The 23,838-nt window shown below is 43.1% G+C and overlaps 1 protein-coding gene across 1 annotated transcript; it reads left to right on the top strand.

The window, feature by feature from the left end:
- Window positions 1-1,517: 1,517 nt before the first annotated feature.
- LOC125697023 (histamine N-methyltransferase-like) lies at window positions 1,518-22,586 on the top strand. Its single transcript, XM_048953521.1, is given in 8 exon segments — window positions 1,518-1,536; window positions 6,368-6,524; window positions 8,988-9,138; window positions 9,239-9,291; window positions 12,071-12,178; window positions 14,842-14,972; window positions 15,464-15,557; window positions 18,420-22,586. Coding segments are annotated over 6 exon segments (879 nt in total). The 5' UTR covers window positions 1,518-1,536; window positions 6,368-6,524; window positions 8,988-9,001; the 3' UTR covers window positions 18,776-22,586.
- The last annotated feature ends 1,252 nt before the right edge of the window (window positions 22,587-23,838 follow it).

Raw genomic sequence — 23,838 nt, 5'->3', positions numbered from 1 at the left:
GTTCTGGAGCAAAGAAATTCCTGAGGCAACTTGCAATAAATAACATTGCATTAAAATAGAAAGAAGGACTCCGTCCTTGATAATTTTTCTGCCTTGCTCTTGTGCTGCAAAACCTCAATTTGGAAAAAGATGGCTCTGAAGTTTTATATTCAGATGCTTTTAATGCATTGTGGGTGACTTACTTTTCAGCATTATTTACAGCATAATTTTTTTCTTTTTGGTGGGGACCAGCATACTCCATATTAACAGTATGCTCCTATTAGCATTCCATTTCTGATGTGACAAAGAAGTACATTCATCCCAAAACAGGAGTAGGCCAACGAACCAAAAAATAGGTGATTAGCAGAAGCCTATTTCCTAGAATAATTCAAAGGCTTTGTGCTGAGGTTCTCATTTCCCCGGAGAGCCTCACAGTCCCTTTCTTACACGCTTATCTGCAGTGCATTTCTTCCCACTGAGCGCTTTCATTTTTGCACAATAGCAAAACAAAAGGCAATTAAATCCCAGAGGAATTAACCCAAATGTTTCACAAAATGAAGTTCTTTCTCTCCATCCACCTTTAAGGCTGCTGGCTTCAGAGAAGGCAGCAGCTCAGGACTTTGTGCTGTGTAACCTGGGCTGCGTGGGGAGCGATGTGCTCAGAGCGGCTGTGTGGATGAAGTGGATAAATCTCCAGCGTGACTTTTGTTGGCTCTGTTATTAGGTGCCCTCACAGCATGTTCAGGTCCTGTATACAAGTTATTTCTTTTTTCAGTTGCCTCTGGTGCAGAAGGAACAATGTGTTGTGTGTGCAGATGGCCAACACAACTTGGAAAAGAAAGGCTGCTCTGAGTGCCGTGGCAGTCAATAGGAGTGTTTTACATGCATACCTTGAAGGTAAGTAGCTAGAGAACTTTTATCTGTAGGAGCTGTGAGCTATCATATCCATCCTTGCATATCCTAACCTGAAATACATCCCTCAGAGCCTGGCTGCAATGGAGGAGCAGGTGGCTGTAGCATGGCAAGGAGTTCCCAACATTAGGAACAAATCCTGAAGTCCTTTACTTACTCCCCTTTTTTTGTCACTCTAAACTTCACAGTGGGCTTGTCAGAGCAGAGACAAAAAACAAAGCCAAATAACGCACAGAACACTGCCTGCTGAGTGGGACTGTCTGAGAACAGAGATCGCAGAGAGGATTCCTGCCCAATAAAAGAGTGAATTCACGTATATAAAAAGAAACGCAAGGCCTTTGTCTGCAGGGAGAGGAGAGGTGAATGAGGATCAAAATAAGCAGGTGGTAACGTAGCTTTCTAATAAAACCCTGATAACTTTCGAGTAGCTGGTCCTGGGTTTATTTAATCAGGAAAATAGCTGGGAGTTTAAATAACTTGTGATATAAAGGCTGCACAAAGGGGTGAGCGGGCAGCTGAGATGGATGTGCACTATCTTGCAGGAGAATGTGATGCCTGAAAGAAGCGGTGACGCATGGAAACCGCCTACAATGGCACCAGCTGGATGGAGGCAAGAGATAGAAACGGTGTGAAAATTTATTACAGGTAATGGTTGCAAATCTCCAGGGCAGGAAGGGAGCAGAGAGCAGAGACATTGCAGGAGATAAGGGTGAGTGAGGAGGTGAGGGCATGGCTGTGGGATGAGTGCATGCTTGAGATGGGGTAGGGGGAGCAAGACGACATCTTCATCTGGGTGCATCCCAGTGGTGAGGCTACCTGCAGGCCCCACTCCTTGTGCAGATAAACAACCAAAAAACTAAACAAAACTCTTCCCCATCTGACTTCAACGCAAATAAACACACCTTCAGCTTTATGCTTGTGAAGGTGGCAGTCATTAAGTTGGGAGCAACTCTGCACAGAGGGACTGAAAGCACACAGTACTTACAGCTGTAAGATTGCCTTTTCTGTACCCATTTTCTAAAGCACGTTGCAGAGAGGAGCTTTCAAATCAAAACTCCTGTTGGCTCCAAATTAAGTTGTAATTAAAAAATAAGACAGCACAATCAATGAACAGCTTTTGTATGTTTTTGCTTGAGTAACATTTTGCTACTTGCAAGGCTTTTGTATGATCTGTGCACCTAACTCTGATAAGTGCTAACCAGGAAGAGCTGTTTGTGTGCTGATATTTCACTGTGAAATCCCACATTTGCAACTCTTTTTGGCAGTAAGTGGTAAGCTCAGCTCTGAAACTCATACACTAGTTCAAACCCCATTACGAGTGTAGCTTAGCTTAAGGAACGGCTATTCACAAAGCCAAGGCACAGCACAAAGACCTGAGGACTGGCAGGTCAGCGCTCATCTCACTTTCCATCCTGTGTAACAGCATGCAAGCATCTAATTGTATGTGACAGTAGCTGCCCACCACATCTGGCATTTTTAAAGAAGATAATTTCTCATATCTCTGGTTTGCAACAATTTCTCAGAAGTTATGCAGTCCTAAACACAGTTAGTTTTGTGCTTCTGAATTTGTTTTGAGGGGGCTGTAAGAAAGAAGGGGACACACTCTTTAGCAGGTTCTGTTGTGGCAGGACAAGGGGAAATGGTTTCAAACCGAAAGAGGAGAGATTTAGATTGGATAAAAGGGCAAAGTTGGTTTTTTGTGGTTTTTTTTTTTTTTTTTTTTTGTGTGTGTGTGTGTGTGTGGTTTTTTTTTTCCAATATGGCACAAACTAGCACAGGTTGCCTGGAGAGGTAGTGGATGCCCCATCCATGGAGACTCTCAAGGTTATTCTAGACAGGGCTCTGAGCTGCAGGTGTCCATGTAGCAGTGCCTACAGTGGTGAGCAGGCTCAGTGCTGTGCAGATACACAGTGGGAATATGTGGTACTGGCCACCTCCATCCACAAACAGGAGCCTGAGAGCATGAATGTAAGAAAACAGGTTTTGCCAGAAGGGTTGGATTTGGTGAGGACTTCTGATTCCATCTAGTCCAAACCCTGCTGAAGCAAGGACACACAGAGCAGGTGCTTTGAAATCTTTGAAGACCTCTATGGAGGACAGTGTCTCTAAGTAGGGAGGCAAGTTTTTAGCAAGTCAGGGTAATTTAAATGCTGGGCTTCAGCACAAACGAAGGATTACAGACGTCTAAGTGCTCCTAATGCACGGTTTTATTGTGATCTTAATGCTAAGATTTCAAGTCTGAGAGTTGCACGAGGCTACTGCAATCTGAGAGGAGTGTGTGTGTCTAAGCCGTTTCCAAAGCTTATCGCAAGTTCCCACAGGAAGAGATATGAATGACATGAAAATATTACACTTCAAGCAGAGAGATTTAGGAGGAATGTGAAACACACCAAGGAGATGAGAGCAGAATATTCAGTTGTCAAAATAATGCTCTGAAGGCAGCAGCCCAGTTAAACCAACACAGCTGGGCTCCTCGCATCAAAATGTCCGTGTTGATGTGGTGTGTTTGCATCCAAACAGAAGAAAGCTCTTCCCGTTACTGCTGGTTGTGTTAATGATGCAGAAACTCAGGGTCTTTTAGATCTGATGTTGTTATGGGCAGGTAGCACCCTGGCGAAGCTGAGGAGGGCTTGTGCCCGGTGAGCGTAGCACCAGGTGCTCTCCTCTGCACCTTTAGGGCAGAATGCCCTAAAAACAGCATTTTTATCATGAATGATTGTTGCTTTCAAAAATCCATGCCTGCAAAAACCCAGCTCATGTTCCCTGGCACAGTTCTGTTCTCCCATGACATCCGTAACATCAGCCAGGTCTTTGTCGAGTCCTTCACGCTCCTCCAGCTCAGAAACTGGCTTCTTGGCAGGCATTAAAGTCCCAGCAAAAAGTGAGCTGTGAGCTGCTCAGGTGTGGTGTGAGGCAGAGGCTCTCTGATCTGCTCCATCCATGCCATCTCTGCAGGATGAGAGCTGCACATGATTTTAATGCCACCGCTTGCCACCGGCTCTTTCTGATGAGGATATGAGGCAGTGAAGGTGCCCAGCACCCTCCATCACCTCCTGACATGGCCTCAATAACAAGCCCCCTGACCAGCCTTTGGGAGCTGAAATTGCTTTCCGATATTAATTGAAGAATTTCAGTTTCAAATTTCTTATTGAAATACTCTGTAAATATATTTTTTGTCAGTCTGGGGACAGAGCACTGATTTGTTTCACTAATTATGAGCCAGCAGTTGGGAGCACTCCATTATGAGATATTTCACAAACAATCTTTGATTCAATTAATTTTGGGGAGGGGGAAAAAAAATCAAAATGATTTCAAGCAAGGCACACATTTGTAAAAATTACTTCTATTTCCCAGGAGTAATGAGGAAGATTGAGTGATGTGTTTGTTGAATTCATGGCTCTGGGTAGCTAGATTTGGGTTTGGTGCAGTTGCTGCCCCACATTTGTGCTGTGTTAGGGATCAGGAGTGCCCTGGAGCAGCAGTTTGAGCGCTGGAGAAAAGGTGGGGGCACATCTGTCCCTTCCCCAGCCTCAAACTGAATGTGCACAACCCCTGGCTGGGCCCAGCTGGTGCCTTGCTGCCTCACATTCAGGAAACCTGCTCTGATGGTGTGGGAGGCATACAGCATGTAACAGGTCTGGTGTAAGGTGGTGATGTCTACATGGTGCTTGGGGAGGGAGAGAAAATCCTCAAAGCCTTGTGACCAGCCCCAGGAGGGACTTCAATGCCTGTGTGTGCATGCAAAGCTTTGGAAATTTCCATTTTAATAAAAGCAACCTTGGAGGAGCATGAGCAATAACCTGTCTGCTCTTTGGCACTGACAGTTCAGTTGTCCTGTAAAATGAGATTTTGCTACCCTAGCGCAGCAATCGTGTTATCAACTCCTGCCTACATCAGCGTGCTTTATTAGAAGACAGCAGAAATAATTCTTTGGACATTAAGCGACGCTCTCGCTCCCGCTGTTATCGATGGGGCTGAGCGTGATTAAATCAGACCCAGAGGGGAGCCCAACAAATGTGTGCATCTCGAGGAGTGGATATTTGGTCCATCTGCAGCTGCTCTGAGGTGTGGAGGAAGGAGAGAAGTGGATGGAGGCGGTGTGCTGCAGGGCCCTGTGCTGCTGGGTGCTGGCTCCTGGCTCCTTCACTGCAGGTGCTCTGGAGCTGCTGCCCTGCACGGGCAGAGGGATAATACAGCAAGAAAATAGCACAGTTCCCAGTAGTGGCTCAATCAGAATTTGCAACTGATAATGTGATTTTTTTTTTTTTTTTTTTTATCTTGATAAACTATTGGCTAAATGTCACATTGCAGTCTCTTTTTCCTCTGACTGCATCTCTGAAAGTAGGATTATTAATATTACTGGTATTATTTGATATGTCCTTTACAACACAGATAGTTCATTCCTCTGTGAACAGTTCATTTTTTCGCTGCAAGTCCAGGAGCAAACCTTGTTCATTTAACTTCAAATGTGAAGGAATAGTGAATAATATGAGCTGTATGCTATTAATGCTATCAACACCAAATTGCAGTGTGATAACAGGCATGGGTCCACTGCCCTTGTACTCCCTGGATTAAAACCACTGCTAGCAAGTCTGTGAAAATAGTGGATATATATGGAAAATAGTGTGCTTAAGCCTTTGAAAATAGGGGATGAGCAAAATCTGAGCTGCTTGCAAGAAAAGCGTATATAAAGCAAAGTAATCTATAACGATAGGTTTCTGTAGGCAAACTGTAAATAAATCTGTATGTTACCAAGTGCTGCACACTGAGACAGCCACTTCCAATTTCTGAGGACTCTTGGTCACCTCAACCCCCATCAATGTGTTGCTAGATCTCTGACCCTGTACCAAGTGCCTTGTGAAGCAGCAAGCCTTGGCTGGATCCCAGAACCTTCAGAGATCATAGAATCACAGGGTGGTTTGGGTTGGAAGGGACCTTACTGATCATCCAGTTTCACTCACTGCTGAGGGCAAGGTTTCCCCTAGCAGCTTAGGCTGCCCCAGGGTCCATCCAGCCTGATCTTGGGCACCTCCAGGGAAGGGCAGCACACCGCTCTGGGCAACAGTACCAGGGCCTCGCCACCCTCTGAGTAAAGAATTTCTTCATAGAATGACCTAGGTTGAAAAGGACCACAATGATCATCTAGTTTCAAGCCCCCTGCTATGCAGGGGTGCAGGGTTGCCATCCACTAGACCAGGCTGCCCAGAGCCACATCCAGCTGCCTTCTTAACACCTGACCTAAATCTCCCCTATAGAATCACAGAAAGGCTCAGAGACGTCTCAGAGAAACTGCACACATAGACACAGAGAGAGAATCACAGCTGTGGTGTTGGAACAGGTCAGAGGGACCTGATTTGACTTTGTTTTCCCTTTCTCTCCCTTTTTCCCTGACCTTTCCAGCTGGGCTGTGCACAGCGGTGATCTGGGACAGCACGTGTGTGAGTTGCAGCCAAAGTCCTCTGTTCTCCCCACGCAGTGCTTGCAGCCCAGAATCACATCCCAGGACCTCCTCCCAGCTGCAACGTCGTGTCCTAGGGTGGGACCAAAGGCACAGAAAGGACAGCAGTGCAGCACATGCATCACAGTGATGTTACGCCACACCGAGGGAGCCGCTGCTCACTGAGTCCCATCATGTAAGTACCAGGCATGGGCATTGGCTGCACTGGCATCCTCCATCAGCACCATCCCCTACTAACAAGTCCCAAACCTCCTGCAAAGGGAAACCCAAATGAACATCCAGAAGTTTCTAGAAATCAATTTCTAGCAATCTGACCCCCAAATCCCAATCCTTTCCTCTCTCTGTCCCTCTCTCTTTTTTAAACTCACTTTTGAAGTTCACTAGCTGCGGTTCAAACTGCAAAACGCATAATGAAATAGATGGGACAAATTCAGGTAGCCAAAAACATAATGAAATAAATGAGACAAATTCCTTGAAGTGCACATAACATGAAAATGAATCTCAGCTGTTTGTTAGAGACTGCAGAGCAAAGGGTGGGCAAATTGAATCACAGGAAGCAGAGAGCTGGACAAGAAATGTTGATTGTCTCAATCTCCTCTCATTAAGAGCAAAATATTTTCTCAAGATTGAAGGTTGTAAAATATTTTAGCAGCACGCAATGAAGCTTCTTTGTGAAATGAAAGCAAAAAGCAAAGAGGTGAGCTGACAGACAGCCAGGTAAATGGGGAAGCTGCTCCCTGTTTCTCACATAGGGCAGACTGGCAGCTCTGTGCTCAGGGGTCCCATCACATTCTAGTGCTGTGCCAACCAGCACTTGGCATCGAGCAAAGTTCTCATGTTCTTCCAGCATCTTTTTCATCTGGTTTTCTATTCTGTCCTAGAAAGTATCTTTGTTGTGTGAGAGGGGATGAGGTACAAGGTGGGGGTCTGCTGTGGTGGCTGTCCTTAGGAGGAGTTGTTCTGGCTGAGCAAGCAGCACAGTACAGCCTGTGCCTGGGCTCTGGCAGCAGCATGTGGTTCCTCGAAGAAGAGGAATAGTGGGAATGCCTCCTGTGAGAGCCTCTGGGACGTGCAGGGCTGCAGCTCTTGGGATGCAAAAAGAGCACGTGTCATGAGCTGGACGTTATTTTTGGCACCAGCAGAAAAGACAGCCAGTAAAGCCTGGCAGCTGTTATTATCATTGAAAAGAAACAAGAGAAGTCCAGCGAGAGCAATAAAAATAACCGGTGAGGTTCAGAAGGGGGAAGCAGGGAGCAAAGGCAGTCACAGGCAGGGCCCCGTGCAAGGTGCCTGTAGGGAGAAGCAGGGCTCCTCTTCCTCCTGCTGAGGACAAGATGTGATGGACACGAGCTATGGTTTCAGTCCTTCCTGCTGTGTCCAGGAAACACGCTGCCTGCCCCAGCTCTAGGGCTCTTGACATCCATCCCATCAACCTGTGTGGCTTTCAGGAAAGCTCTAGTTTGCCTGTGGGAATTGTGCCATTATCTTCACATGGACTAAAAAATACAGAGTGCGTTTTTACAGGTTTTTTTTTTTTTTTTTCAACCCTACCCCCAACATCCCCTTTAAGAACATCAAAAGGTTCAAAAAAAGCAATAAAGACATCCACTAGCATCTCTGGAGACACGTGCTGCACTCTGCTAACCCAGCCCAGCCCTTCTGAGCCCTCCATGCCTCCAAGGCATGAGGGAGCTTCTCTCTATTTAACAAGCATCTGAAGACCTACTGCTGGCTTGTGGTTGTGTCAGTGAAGCCAAAAAAAGCAGGCATGGAGATTAATAATAATATATTTCCATTTGCTGCTCCGATTTATGCCTCCTATTGCAACATTCCGCAATGCACTTTAAACAGCACATGGACAAGAGCAAAGTCCTTCATTCAGCCATCCAACCACGCACCCACATGATAAACCCTTATATCTAGCGCCAATCCATAGCTTGTTTTTCCTTCTCCAAGTATAAGAAGCTGGAGCGATTATTGCTTCAAAGCTTGTTCAGCACCCATCTGAGACATAACCTGCTCAACAAGTTTTGGGGTTAATGGTTACCATAAGCACAGTGGCAAGATAAACGTATATGGCTGAGGGACAAGGAGAAAGCTTTTTGGCTGTTTTTTTTAGGCATTCAAGCTGACTTATGGGGGTCATCTCAGAGGAGATGACTACCATGCAGTCAATGTGCATACCTAGCAGCCCACCATGCAACAATTGCATGATCAACAGCCCATTACCCAACAACTGCTCAGCCTGGCAATCAAAAAGATGCTTGGAAAAGAATAAAAACCCAAAATGTTCCAAGGAAGAATGAGTACTCCCTCTGCCAAACTACTGAGCAAGTCAACAAGATGTTGCTAACCAACTTGCTGCCTCCCTGCGGACCATAAGATGTTGCTGTATCCCTAGTGGTGACTATCCCTGCTTTGTAAACCATTTGCTAGGATTTCTCTCTTTACTGTTGCTAGCTTCCCCATCTTCCCCACATTCTTTAGTTGCTTAGAATTTGTCCTGAATCAATTGGATAGCATTTGGCCTCGTTTGTTGCCTAAATCTTTCTCTGGGGATATGTCAAGCCATCCCCAATCATTGGTTTGAGACACCAGATATAGGAGCAGAGCTCTTTTCCCTCTCTGCTGTGTGCAGCTCCCGGATCCATCATGGGGTCCCCAATGAAGAGCTTGATGACAGACCTCAGCCGCTACGTCCGCTGCTTCCGTGTCTTCCTGGCCAAGTCTACTGAGCACCAGACCATGAAGCAGTTTGTGGAGCAGCAGCTGCCAGGCCTGCTGGCAAGGTAATGGAGGGCTGGTAAGCTAACGGGGCACGGTGCTTTGTATAGTGGGTGTAAATCTCTCTGGTGTCAGCTCTCCTAACATCTGTAATTGTTTTTGCAGTATTGGAAGCGGGAAGTCTGCAATCAATATTCTAAGTGTCGGTGGTGGAGCAGGTATGCTATCAGCTTCACTATTGATATGCTTTTACCCTTTTATACAAATTGCAGTAAAGGCTTTTCTCAAAAAGTCGTCTGGAAGAGGCGAATGAACTCTCATTCTGCTACATTACTTCTTGAGTACAGAAAGGTTTGAACTGCCCGCTGGCTTTCCATGCAAAAAACCCTAACTCAAGAGCATGAGTTAGGTTCCTCAGAGTATTTTTTTTCCTTTCAATTATTTTCCCCTATAACTCTCATGGTCCACATCCATTGCACAAGCCCCTTCTGCAGCTACTGGCCCCCAAAAAAACAGGGCCAAACATGAACCCAAGTCACCATCACATGTTTCTCCGGTTTGCCATCTGCTAATGGCACAGCTGTGGACACCTCCAGCCTTACCTGTATGTGCTTATCATAGAATGGCTTAAGTTGGAGGGGACCTTAAAGATCCCATGCACAGGATTGACAATACCAGATCAGGCTGCTCAGGGTCCCATCTAATCAGGTTTGAATGCCTCCAGGGGTGAGACACTCACACAGCTTGGGGCAGCAGTGCAGGGCCTCACCACACTCTGAGTAAAAAATTTCGAAAGAAATTCTAACCCAAATCTCCCCTCTTTTAGTTTAAAACCATTCCCCCTTGTTATACTTGTCCCACTTTGCCCTAACTGGCACCTTACAGCCATGTGGGGGACATGGTGCTCCTGGTCAGTTTGATTTCAGTCTTCTACAGGTGTAGGTGTCTGCTGCCCAGGCTTCACTTGTGATCTGTAATATCAGAAGAAAAAGGCTGAAGTTAACTAGATGGAAAAACAATACCAGCAGCACACAGTGGCTTCTTTTCATTATGTTCTTGCTTAAGTTCCTTCTTAATTAAAGTTTATATTTCCTAATTCTGCTCAGCCCATTAAGACTATATGAACAGTTTATTTAAATGCTTCGGTCATACTATCTCCAGGGATTAATCTGAGTTTTGTTGATCTCTTCTAATAAGTAAAAATAATTGTATGTAAATGGTGGGTGTTAAGTAGAAAATAGTGTGATAGAGCAGAAACATTTCTCTCCAATCAAAGGAAACCACTCGTCTGCCAATAAAATGCTGTTTGTAACAGGAACACTTTACTCAATTAGAAAGGTGCTTAATTACTTAATCAGGGGCACTCCAGTTTAGCGAGGAAGGTGTTCAGTCAATAATGTGTCAATGTTCATTTTGCAACGTAAAGGCTGACCCAAAGCTTGTCCCTCCTGCAGACAGAGCAAACTCCCTCCAATCCCCAACCTAATGCCAGCATCTGTGGCCTCATCCCCTATACTTCACAGGGAGGCAGCACTGAAGGAAAAGGTTTTTTCCCCACTTTTTCATGTCCTGTGAACTTTCTCCACAGTGAGAAAAAAAAACAAACCATTTAATGCAGCATCATATCCCATTACCCTTGCCCATCTAATGCATCTGCCTTTGCCTACAGCCTCTGCCTTATTAAGTTCACACTCCAGTGCGCAGCACTCTGTACCTTTAAAAACCATAAAAGTCATCAATGCTGCAATAAAGTAGCAACTGTGCTATAAACTATCCCGTTACGTAAAATGTTTAATTAGAAACTTAATGGCGAACATAGTGGTAGCCTTTAAAAGGTAATTGTGTTGGAGAGTTTAAATAATTCGGATAGCCTAATTGCCAAATTGTTGATAATGCAAGCTGCTGCAAATTTGACTGTAAAATGCCTCAGGACACTTGTTTGCATATAAAAGAGCTAACTGAAGTCAATTAAGGCTGTGGATTAAGTTATGAATCAAAGCGGTGCTTTTTTGGTTAAAAACAATACAGGGGTGGTTTAGCCACAGAAGAGTGGAAGGGGATATATTAACCTACTCACATATGGTAACAGGAAATTAATTCTTTTTTAAATTCTGATCTGCACAGCCTTTTCAAAGGGATAATCAATTTTATAGGAAGTTGGCAAATCAACCAAAATAAACAAACAATTGCAGTAGTTACTTACAAATTCTGTTTTTCCAGAGTTTACCATGGACGCCTGCAAATGACTGACTTAGCTCTGATTTTCCAACAAAATACTGGGTGTGCAGTGATAGCAAAGCCACAGCTATTTATGCTATTTCGGAAATTAAATTTCCCTTCCTTCAAAGAACTTACCAGCCAAGATGTCAAGTAAATTTTGGTGCTATTAGTTGCTTTATGAAAGACTCACAAGTCTGAAAGTGTTGTATTCTTCCTTAGGTTTTTCTGTTAAGTTTTTGAGGCCTAAATGACACGTGAGACCCTTGGTTTGGAGTATCTTGTTCTGACCTGTGGCCTGGGGCCAGAAGGTGGCAGAGAGCTCTTGGTGGTTAACTGGACCCAAATAATGGAGGACCATGTGATGGGCTGAGCTCCTGTGTACGCATTACATTGTGCTCCATCTGTTTATTCCTCTATTGTCTTTTTCACCTGCATACATTCTAGCAGAATAAGCAGAAGTATGCCCTAACAAAGCCATTCAAACCAGCCATAAATCATCCCTCAGTCAAGAGCATCATCTCCCTGAGCTTCCTATATGGTGGACAGGAAGATGTGGCCAAGAGCAATGGCTAGAGGAAAGCCCTCAGTGGCAATCTGTTAAGAATTCAGAGCACCTCTGTGCTCCGTGCACTACCATACCTATGTGGTACATGTTCTGTACCTAAATGTCATGCATCAGACTTAAAATAGGGGCATTGCTGGAGCTCTGTGGTGCTGGAGACATTATTTACCTGAACTTTGCTTTCATCTCTTGTGCAATATTGCCTCTTTCCCTAGGTGAGATTGACCTGCAGATCATCTCAGCTGTGTAAGCCAGTTATCCAGGTGTCACCATCAACAATGAGGTGATAGAGCCAAGTGCTGATCAAATCCTCAAGTACAAAGGTATTTTGTCATTAAATAAATTAAAATTACATTGAATACTCTAAATGCATTAAAAAGAGTTGAATTCTAGATGACCCCACATTCAAAGTCTTTCTTGCCAGAAAATTGGCTCTTAAAAGTTATGAAAGTCATTGTTCTATGCTTCCCTGCCATCTTTGCTTTTCAGCATTCATTTTCTCATAAAAACCTTTGTCTCTTACACTGCAAAGTTCATTTCTTTCCACCAGTCAGGCAGCCTGGCTCACATTAATGGAGGAAACCAAAATATTTCACAAGGACAGAGTGTAAGCAGGTATGTTTTGTTTAGATTGCCCTACAAACTGAGCTTTAAGTATCAGTCTGCAGTTTGATTACCTTCATGGTTTATTGCTGGATTAGCACCTACCTGGCTTTACTAGTAGGTAATTATGGCCTTGCCAGAAAGCTGCTGCTGAATGAACATGGTGCTAACATGCAAATCTCATCAGCAGTTTGCCTTACTGGAAATGCTCCTCTAGTAAATAGCAGATTATAAAACCACAATGTAAATCTTCAATTCTTACTCTTGCTAAGGTTCTTTAAAAAAGAGCATTCCAAGCATGAGGCAAATTGAGGAATATGAACGTGGAAAAAAACAATAATCCCCAGAAATGCATCATTTCTTGATACCTGTCTCCTTATCTTGTGGACCTGATCTCTGAAAAGATCATTTCCCAGTAGCTTTTATGTTTGTCAGGATTGAGATGGTGAAGAATGGGCACCAGAATTTGTTGTGTTTATCAGACAGTCTGGGCACTAGCACATAGCTCTGCTGTCCTATCTGGGCAGTGGACCATAGCGTACATGAGGCTGAGTTTGAGCTGCATCTTCCTAGATTCACCTTCTACCACCCACAGGCAATCCTGTTCCGTTTTGGTGAGTTTCTTTCCTGCAGAAAGTTAAAGAAAATATAAGATGCTGTCCTTATTTTAAATTTTATGCTAAACTAGAAATGAAATATTCATCTGAATTTCTCTCTTTAAACTTTCTTATTTGGTAATTAATCATGTCCCCAGTAGGTATCATTAATTAAGTTTCTGAGCTCTTTTTTCCACGGAGAATTAGAAATGTTATCTGTGCCTCTGAGGATTCCGTAGTTCTGTTTTCTGCCTAACCATTTCTCCTTGGAAAGGAGAAGCCAAGCTCACAAGAGAAACTTTCTTCCTGGGACTTGCGGTGATGACAAACTGAGCTTCCTCTTAGGAAGTGTCATTGGATGGAGTCTCTTCTCACAGTCTTGTGGCCAGGCAGAGGCTTTCCTTCATTCCTTGCCAGTGTTGGGATGAAGCCCTTTGATGACCCTGGCCTGTGCTTCGGTTTCATATCCTGAGCAACATGGTGTGACTGTGGCCAGCCCAGTACAGAGCCATAAGTCAATGGCCTGTGGGTGGCTTCTGCCAAGGAAGCAATCTGGGTTGAAACAAGGATAAAATTTAAGCAAGTTTTCTATGTGGTTAGAGTGATATATCTTGGGTTCAGACGAATATTTGGGCAAAAGCTTCCCATAATCAGAATGAGTTTGTCCTTTCTGAAATTTTGCCTTTAAAACCAACCTAGGCACACACTTCACTTTCCTTCCCAGTGTCTCCTTGCAGACTGCATAGCAATTGAACTAGAGAAGATTGCACCAGATTACGTGTGATGGTGATATGAACCGCTGCTGAAGGAAGCCCAAGTTTAAAACAGCAAATTAAATCTGAACTGCAAGTGCTATGGCCAGTGACTGATAAATGGAAGCAAGCAGAGTTACAGCAGCAGCATCCAAAAGGGATGCCCCATTTCTGGCCATAAAAGAGGGGAGATAAGAACTGATGGAGCATTTCTCATCTGTCTGACTGGGATTTATCCTAACCACAGCCCAAAGGAGGAACATTGTGACTAGCACTGTAAAGGCACTGGTGTTAGCAAATCATGTTTTGAACATGTGTTCTGTAGCTAAGGCTCAGTCTGCCTTTGGGCCATTTAAGTTTTAAATTTATGTTAACTCCAGCGAAGCACAGGAATTGCATCAGGGCTAGTTTTGTCCTGGAGCAGTTCTAAGCCCTAAGCAGGAGCACAGCAAGATGAGCTCCATATGCCAGCAGATGGACATTTGTATTCCAGTGTCTCCTCAAATAAAAAATCATCCCACAGTTTGCTCCTATGAAAGCAACAAAATGCCGTGGGGAGCCAAGCCCATTAGTATAACTTATGCTTTGAATCTATTCCTCCATCCTTAAGTTCCTGTATTTATTCAGTCAGATCTGGGAAACCCTTCGGCACAGCTTGGCTTCTGCTCTGCCATGTGAGTGTTGCATGACACCCCAGTGAAGGGGCCTCGTTTGGTATTTGTCCCAACCAACATCTTTTAATGCAGCTTGAACCAGCCATGTGAAAGAGTTTCTTTTATTTTTTCTATCAGATAAAGACTAGGGGAAACCAAATGAAGGTGCAAAGGGGAAACATCAGACACTCTAAAGACTTCACCTTACAAAGATCCGGAGCTCCCTTCTCACACAGAGGTTCAAGATTTTAAGAATGCTGTTGCTGTATTAAATTGGTAACAAAACCTTCAACATGACTCTGGATGTATTAAGGCTTTGAATATAGATTAATCCCATATTTGTAATTGAGTTAACTCTGTCCTGTCTTCTCCCATATTTCAGAACGTGTGGCTGCCACCTCAAACCTCGACAATGTAAAGTTTACCTGGCATGAGGAGACAGCTAATGAATATGAAAGGAGAATGAAGGCAGAAAAGAAGTCTCAAAAATGGGACTTCATTCACATGATTCAGGTAAAAGTTAGCAACATCAAAGTTGTCAAAGATTTGGCTGTTAAAAGCAAGCATGAGATATGCAACTTCATTATCCTCTCTGGGGGAAGAAAGGTGAGTTTATTTCCCTATAATTTAAAGTACTTAAGCAGAAGTAAACTGCAAAAATGAAAGATGAGTTACAGCAAAGCAGCTTTTAGCACAGTGGTCCTATTTACCAGGCTGCGGGCAGCAGTCAACTGAAAACACATTGTAACTAGCATTTTCAAAGTCCCTTGTCCTCTCTGTGAAATTGCCTTTATGTTTCCAAGTATACCAAAGCTGTGTCAAGCTGTCCTCACAGCTAAGGAAGGCAAGCTTTTTCATCTCAGATTAATGAAGAAACATGAGCTTGGTGTGGGGGAGTAATGAGGGAAGACCAGGGTTGCTCCTGTTGGTTCCTTTTACCTTGTGGTAGCAGTTATAGTGTTCTCCAGGACCTCACCATGTCTCTGTGTTTCTGCTCTTCCCAGATGCTGTACTATGTGAAAGACATCCCTGCAATTATCCGGTACTTCCACAGCCTCCTGGATGCACAGGCAAAGCTCCTCATCATTCTGGTGTCAGGTGAGAGTCGCTCCATGACATGTTCAGTAGGGTAGAAGCCACGGGACCTCTGGGATTCCCAGAAAGCAGTATGTATTTTTGTATGCAATACATTATTTTGCCTATAGAGGGAAACTAGAATAAACAGTGCCCATTCACCTGCATCTACAGAAATCTGTACGTGGTCTGTACCTGCACAGCTCCTTGCTGCAGATTGTGAAAGCTGAAGGCTTTGTGAGCCAGTAAGCCCATTCTGTGGGCACAAAACACCTTTCTCTCACCTTTTTCCCTTCCCTGTCCTGCAGCTCTGCCAGTGATGGAGTAAGAGCCACTTCAAGCTCTGCTGCAGCTGTTTTCTGCCAAAGGTTTTCAATGCCAAAGGCATTGTCTTGCTCCTGGAGATGTGCAGCATTAAGCAAACGGCTAAGGCAGGGCTCAGCTGTACTGTACAGCAGCTGTTGGAGCACATGTGGCTCATTTTCTTTTCAAACTATGTGTCTCCTTAATATAGCTCTTTTAGGTGGAAGTCAGTGGGGTTTTTTTTATTGCATTTTGTTTTGTTTTTTTTTCCTCAGAGGTTTAAGTGATTTCATTGAATTTGGCTATATCTTCAAACTGGAATGTATTTGATGGAGTTCCCTTTTTTCTTTGCCTTCATGAAGTTTCCACAGAGAAACTGCACTTCTCTGACTTGTTTTTCTGCAAAACGATTTTGCTTTAGAGTGTTTTCAAGCACTTTGCTACAAGAAATCTGTATCTCAGATGATCTGAGTTACTGTTATTGTTCTTTGAGTAACAATAATAATATCAGTTCATTGCTAATTAGGTGCCTATAGTTATAGTGCCTATCATTGAAATTCTTTTCCAGTTGCTTAACCTGTCCCTTTTGATGTTCATGAAATGTGAATACAGGGAGGAACGTGTGTTTGTTCAAAATCAATGTCACTAAAAATTTGAATTTATGAAATTTATTGGGAATCTTCCCTGGGCCAGGTGGTTCCTTGTATCGTTCCTCCTGTTTCTCCTCCTCACACCTTCAACACGTGATGCCCAATGATTGCATAAATAATTTCAACTGTTTTGTGTTCAGATAGAGGAAGTTACAAACACAAGTGCCCAGTAATAGCTCTTTCCTCTGCAGGTGCAATTAGTGAATAGGGTTCCTCTGAGAATCAGAATTAGTCTCACTAAACTGGGACATGGCAATGTGTCTGGGGAAATGTGTAGACTACAGGAAGAGGTCAGAAAGTGGAATGGAAAATGCTGGGGGAAAGGAAAACCTTGAGGAAAATAATTGTATAGAGAAAGGAAGGAGAACTGAAGCAAAAAGGGAAAGAAAGATAAGCAGAACAAAGCTCATTAAAAAAAAAAAGAAAAAAAAAAGAAGGTAGTGCCATTTCCAACACAAGCACATTAGGATGTGTTAATTAAAAAACATTCTGGGAATAGGATTGATAGCAGAGGGCTCGGTCACTCGGTGGAGGTTGCAATGCCGCCTGTTCCATCCCTGCTGGGAGAGCAGGCAAGCTGCAAGAGCTGTATGGTGTTATTTTTAACACATTTTAAAAATGTGTTTACATCGCCTTGAAAACAAAAGTAGTGCCATATGCTGAGCCTATCGAGAGCTATTATAATAATGCTTTGTTCAGGTAGTGTATAATTGCTCAGCTCGGAGATGGCACCGAGTCATACAACACTGACACCAGCAAATTTTCTGCTATTAGTGCTCTGCATTCAATTTCCACCAGGTGAAAGAAAATATCGAAGCCCTTCTAAACACTAAACTGTTTATTTGGCTATAAATAACTGCTTGCAGATAAAGCATTTGCAAAAGTGCCAAGCAACTGGTTTTAGCAGTTAGGGAGATTTATAGTCATAACTCTCAAGAGCTGCTCATTAGGCTCAAAGGTATTTTCATCCTGTCCAGTCATTTTGGGTGATCCTTTTATAAATGATTTATAGCAGAAATGCTGAATCACAGATCTTGGATGAGGGAAAACAAAGAAATGAAGATGTATCTGGGGAGTTTTGAGATTACCCCACTGGTTTTCTTTGTAAAACGTATCTTTAGAAGAGGGGAGACTTAGTGTGGGCTCTTCTGGAGGTGATTGCAGGAGCCTTTTCCTACCTGCCCCATCATCATAGAATCATAATGGTTGGAAAAGGCCATCAATATTATTATTATCTAGTCCAACTGTCAAACCAACATCACCATCCCCACTAAACCACAGCCCTGAAATCTTTGCACAGCACAAACAATATACAGCTTAAGCATCCTTCTGGCACCACTGGGAGGACTGCCTGGGATGCATGCTGCCTATGCCCCACAGTGTGTAACCATGGTGGGAGTGAAGGCTGAAGGAAGATGGTGCAGCTTCATTCCAGGCTCTATTACAATAATTTTCTCTACCATGTGTCTAACTGCATGGTTAATGTGACCAGGGCTTTGCACCCTGTGTATTTAATGCAACAGGTAAATAGTTTACTGTCAAGGTCTTCCAAATGGACACAGAAATCTAGAAAACGGTTTAATTCAAGAAGATATCACTGAATAGCTGAATACATGGACTACAGAAGAAGGTCCCTGAGAGACACAGGCCATTGCATTGGCACACATAGGTGGAAAAGAGTTGGAACACTTTGGACATGGAAAAGGGAAGACTGTGAGAACCAAAAGGTGCTGGATATGCTAGCTGGTGAATGTCCCCTGTCTCCCACAGCCCCACTCCAGAGGGAGCAACTGTCTCCACTGTACCTCATGGCTTGAGTCCTAACTCTGGGAGCCCCAGTTTGCAGTGTGGACAACAGCTGAAAAAAGAAATACATCATAATTTGTTCAAATAGTGTTTTTCCTGAATGTTTTTCTTTTGGTTTATTTCTCAGAAACCAGTGGCTGGGAAACACTCTGGACAAAGTATGGTTCTTCCTTTCCTACAGATGACCTCTGCATTTTCATATCCTCTGCTAATATCAAAGGGATTCTGGATTCAGTTGGGCTGAAGTACAAGATCTATGAGCTTCCATCCCACATGGACATAACTTGCTGCTTTACTGAAGGGGACAACGATGGGGAGCTGTTGCTGGATTTCTTGACAGAAACCTGTGAGTTTTCAAAAAATGCTCCTCCTGAACTAAGGCAGCAGGTACTGGAAGAATTAAGAAAGCCGGGATGCAGTGAAAACAGAAATGGGAAGGTGTTTTTTAATAACAACATGAGTGTGATAATGGTTGAGCCCTGAATTGAGAAAAATGAATGATGAGATATAAAATATTAAGAGTTGAAGTAGGGGAAAAAAAAATTCTTTACAAATGGTTCAATTTACATCGTTTATTTTTTGGAGTCTGTTAAGAAATCATTACTAACATCTGCTGTTGTAAGTGATCTTTAAAAGCGAGATTAATTCTGTAGTAATCTATGAAGGTGTAACTCAGCAGTAAATTGTGTTTTATCATGTGGATATGGTATAATCAGATATAACTTGGATCATCAGCTCAAACACTGCAGAAACGAGACCACTTCCTCTGGCTGATGGTTAAGAAATAATCAAGAACTATACATGATTATGCCATATGCATTTAAAAACTCTCAGCAAAGTACACAAATTACAGCTTCTCAGTGCCACTTTCAAGACTGGAGCCTTAAAACAACCAACTGCTTGGGTGGCTGCTGAATATCTTGAATACCTTAAGCTTGTTGTGACTTCAAGATCTCATGTGTCCAGTTACCACAAAAGTGACATAAACCTTCTGCATGTGTGACATTTGCCTGCTCCTGCCTCCACGTGCAGCGCTGTGTGATAGCACTGCTTTCCCATTGCTGCATTTTCACTTTATTCTTATGACATTGCAACAGCAGTGTCCTTTCCCTGTGGTTCATATAAATGGCAGCTACACATGCTGGGCTGTAAAAGCACTTTGGGTACTGGGTCCATACTGGTACTGAAAGATGGAAGCAAATAAAGGTGGTCATGGCAGAGGATTGTTGACAACCAAACTGGAGGAGTGGATTTCACTGGTGCTCAGCCTTGGTTAGGAATCAGCTATTGCTGTAATGGAGGGGCTTTTTATTTTTTGTTAAAAACATAGGCATTCTGGTTGTGGCCTATGACTAGCTTGGCTGCAAAGGGCCGTGCTCATGTTTTGAGCTTTATAACTTGGAAGACATAAAAATAAACCCTGAAGCTGAAGTGACAAATTTCAGTGGGATTTCTTTCCTTGTCTGTGGAATCACGCCAGGTCAATCTATCCAGAACATGGTAGAAGATGTCCAGCAAAAACGTACTTCTCTTCCCCAGCCCTTTCACCCTCTGGGGCTGTCTCTGCTCTGGTAATCAATGTATTTGTTTTGCTGAATGCTTTCATGGTTTTAAGAAGTGCAGCGCTCTCTCCGAGGTGCAACGCAGAGTGGAATGCAATACAGCCGCTTGGATGACTTTAATAGTCTGAATGCTTGGTGTATCCAGGGGGACAGGTGTGATGTCTGCCATTGAAATAGCTCGGTTCAGTCTGAGAACGGTGTACTTTAGCTAATGCTTCAGTGGCATGAAATAATGTTTTATTTCTACATATGTATTTCCAATATAATGTGGATGATTGAAGATTTGAGGTGATTTACAGGAGAATGCATCAGACATTAATACCCATTTCTGTTCATTTTAGGCTGAATTATTTGAAACACACACTTTGCCTAGTGATCAAATATTAATTCCAGCGTGTTTTAGAACATTTCCACAGCATTTCTCCGCTGTTGAACAGAATAATATCTATTGCCACTTTCACATAGATTCCTGCATTAGGAGACCTCGGTACATCTATAAGCTGCTACAGTGATGTGCCAGAAAGGGATAGAAAGAAAATCTCTCATTAGGACAGATTCCTGCACGCGCCTCTAATGGAAAACAAATTAAAGCTGCAGCTATTTCCATAGCTCTTTTGTGTCAACGACCTCTTCTAAGTGGTGCTCGTGGAGGCAATGACCTCTGCATATTGCCACACCGACCCTGGAAGAAGTGATGTCTCTTTTGGAGGCCCTAAGATGCCATAACAAAAGAAAAAGCCTAACAACAACAGCGAACAACGGCTGCACGGCCCATTCTGTGATTTTTCACAGGTTCAAAATAGCAGAAACAGGCATTTTAGAGTTTTCTGGGGAGGGCTGTTCTGAAAATTTGGGAATGGTCCCACCTCACGGTTGAGCAGGAAAAGAAGGTAAACAACAGAGAGGATCTGAAGGGACGAGAGGAGGATATGAGCAAAAAGGGAAGTGGAAAGGTGATTCAGAAGATGAGACATGGAGCGCTTGATGGGTGTGTGCCTTTAAATGCAGCCTTGTCTCAAAGCAGATTTCACTGGGGAAATGGCACCGTCACCCAAGCTGGAGAGGAAAACTCCTTATCTTCACACTGTCGGATCCTCTGCCATGGTTTTGAGTTCTGAGGAGAACTTCATTGAAAAAAAAGGGAGAAAATGCAGTGAAGTTCATTCTGCATAGGTGGTTGCTTCTGTTGGGCTGAGGGAAGGCTGAATTACAAAAGAAAACATAAGGAATGTATTGTTTTTCATTTTAAATCTGTAACACAAACATTTCCAAAAAGTAAATGCTGCCAGTATTATTTAGTAGGAAATGAGTGCGGGGAAAGACAATTTTATATTCATTTTTTTTTAAATAAATCTCTCTTTTGTATATCTCTCAAATGTTTTCCTAATAGCCTGAAGCGCCACATTTTCATGTGAGCATCACCCTGAATTGCACTGAATGCTGCTGTTCCAGAGCAGGCCTGGGGAGGCTGACCCCAACACAGACTGGGGTTTTGTGTGGCAGTTTTGATCTTACCTGTGTGCTCTCCACATGGAATTATCTGCTTTCCTCTCAAAAAGCCCACCTTATCTCAGCCAGCAGCCTTCTCTTCTTAAAGGCACGTTTCCAGACTTCACTCTTTGCAAACCCTTGGGGGCCAGTGGGCCAGGTCTGCCTTACTCACATGCCTGCAAGCTGCATTTATACCTATAGGGTGTATTTATATGCTTTTTGCACAGGTTTGCTAAGAGCAATGGCCTTACACTGTCATAAAGCAGACCGAAACACAAAAGGCTTCAGGCAGCTCGTGTTAAAGGCACATCAGTAAGGATCCTGGTCTTCTCAGGTACATCCTTCCTGCATCACATACATCTGTGCGAGCAGCTTCAGGTCTGTGCCTTTAAATCATACCTAGGAAAATATTCTCGCTGCTCTGTTAATTACAACAGCAAATTGAACAAATGTACTTACAGCTCAGTTGCTGTCGCCATTTCTACATCAGTGTAATTCATGCTTGTAGCCCATGATAGGATTTTTAATGTCATTACACAGTAGGGCAAAGTCTTCATTTTTAATAAAAATACAAATGCTAAAATGAAATGGATTAATATCTAATTTTACATCTTCATTTACATGATGTGCAAAATTATCTTAAATATTTGTTATGGATGGAGTGGCTTTCCACCAATTTAAGCTTTTTTCGAACTGGAGAATGTTAACATAAATTGTAGCATAAATCATTGCCTTGTAGAGTACCAGAAGGCGCATATAAAAACCCATATCTTTACTGCACATATTTCCCATTAACCATAATCTATTAGTAATTGAAGTTCATTACAAATTCTTGTAGACTTTATTGCTATCATGCTGCATGACATAGTGAACCTGGCTTGCATAACAAGAAGTCCTTGCTGGGAAATATCCTATTAACAATGACAGTGCATTTGTCATTGCGATAATAAATCCAAGAGCTGCCTGTAGATTATAAATTATTGCGGCGCCATTTCCACTGTTGTAGTTTAAAAGTTTTGTCAGCACTTCCATTTTAAAGCCCTGCTTTTCAGGGAGTTATATCTTGACCATAAAAATCTGCAACGAGATGAAACTCAGCTTACAAGTTCTCAGCCTGAGAGCACGTTTCTTCTCCCAGCACCATTCCTACTTCATATGAAAGACTGAGAAGCAAACTCCGTGGTTGCAGAAGATTTTTTTTTTTCTCTATTTGCTTAGCTTCTAATTGGAAAAAAAAAAAAAAAAAACAGGCCATTTGACAAGTAATCTGTCCATAATCTTAGAATTTAAAATATAACATGGCAAAAAAGATGGGAGCTCACTGATTTTCACAACTGAAAAGCCTCAGACCTCATCTCCAGGACTTTGGGGATGCAATGGGCAAGTCCTGGTTCTTTTCAAAGGAGAAACTGAAAAGGAATGATGTTGCCTGCCTTGCAAAGGTGTTTTGAGGATTAATTATGGGAGCTGAAATCCTGGCATCCACTCAAGTCATCCTCCATCATGTCTATACAATTCTTTGAGCTTTATATACGCTTTAAGTGTTATTAAAAGAAAATTGCCACAGAGTTGAACTTTAAGTGTTAATTATGACTGGAGATATAAATGACATCGGGTCAAACCTTTCCCAATTTAACTCCGTAATTGACTTCAGCTCGTTACACCAAGGGAGATCTGGCTAACTGAATGCATCTGCCTATTATATTTCTCTGCTGCCTATAGCAATGTATCTAATTAGCTGGACGTAAGCATTATGCTTCAATGACTTCTAAATACAGTAGGGTGAAGCCTTCACATCCCTAAAATGACCTGGAAAACTTTCCTCCCACCAGCAAAGCAGGGTTTTCTCTTCATCCTTCAATACATGTCCTGTCTTGAAGTGCTGCTTGTGTTTTCATGGAACTGAAAATTGATTTTGCTGTGAATATGGTGATCATATTCACATCTTTTCACATCCAAAGTATCTTCCATGTCAAAATGTCCCAAATTGTTTTAAATCTTGATATGCAAACTGCTGAGGTGCAGCAATCTCCTGGATGAGATTCAGCAGCTGTTGACTGCATTTCAGCACCATTTCACAGAGATTTACAGTGGCTGACACCAATGGAAGCAAATACACCGAGAAGCAGAAAGCAAATACTGGAGCTGGCACTGCACTGGTGTGGGCATTACCACATCTCCTCTGGCCAACGTTACTGTCAGATTGATGCTTTCCTCATTCTTAGAAGTGGTGGGATGTGGTTTGGGTCCAAGGGTGGCTGAAGATGAGGCCTGGTGCCCATCACTGACCCAGCACATTCCACAACATGGACTAGTGATAGGAATGAGTGCTTGGGACCAGCTTTGATGCTGCAGTCCTACTTGTGTACTCTATCACACTACTGATGACAAGTGGCTCTTCTACAACACATGAAGTCAGCCTTCATTACCTTGCACTCCCCAGGTCTTCAGAGTTTCCTTGTACCTCAAAAGCACTTCACCAATGGCCTCTGC

Source organism: Lagopus muta, chromosome 8 (genome assembly GCF_023343835.1).
Source record: "Lagopus muta isolate bLagMut1 chromosome 8, bLagMut1 primary, whole genome shotgun sequence".
Classification (NCBI taxonomy): domain Eukaryota; kingdom Metazoa; phylum Chordata; class Aves; order Galliformes; family Phasianidae; genus Lagopus; species Lagopus muta.
Note: the sequence above shows the minus strand (reverse complement) of the source record. Positions and strands in the feature narration are given on the sequence as shown.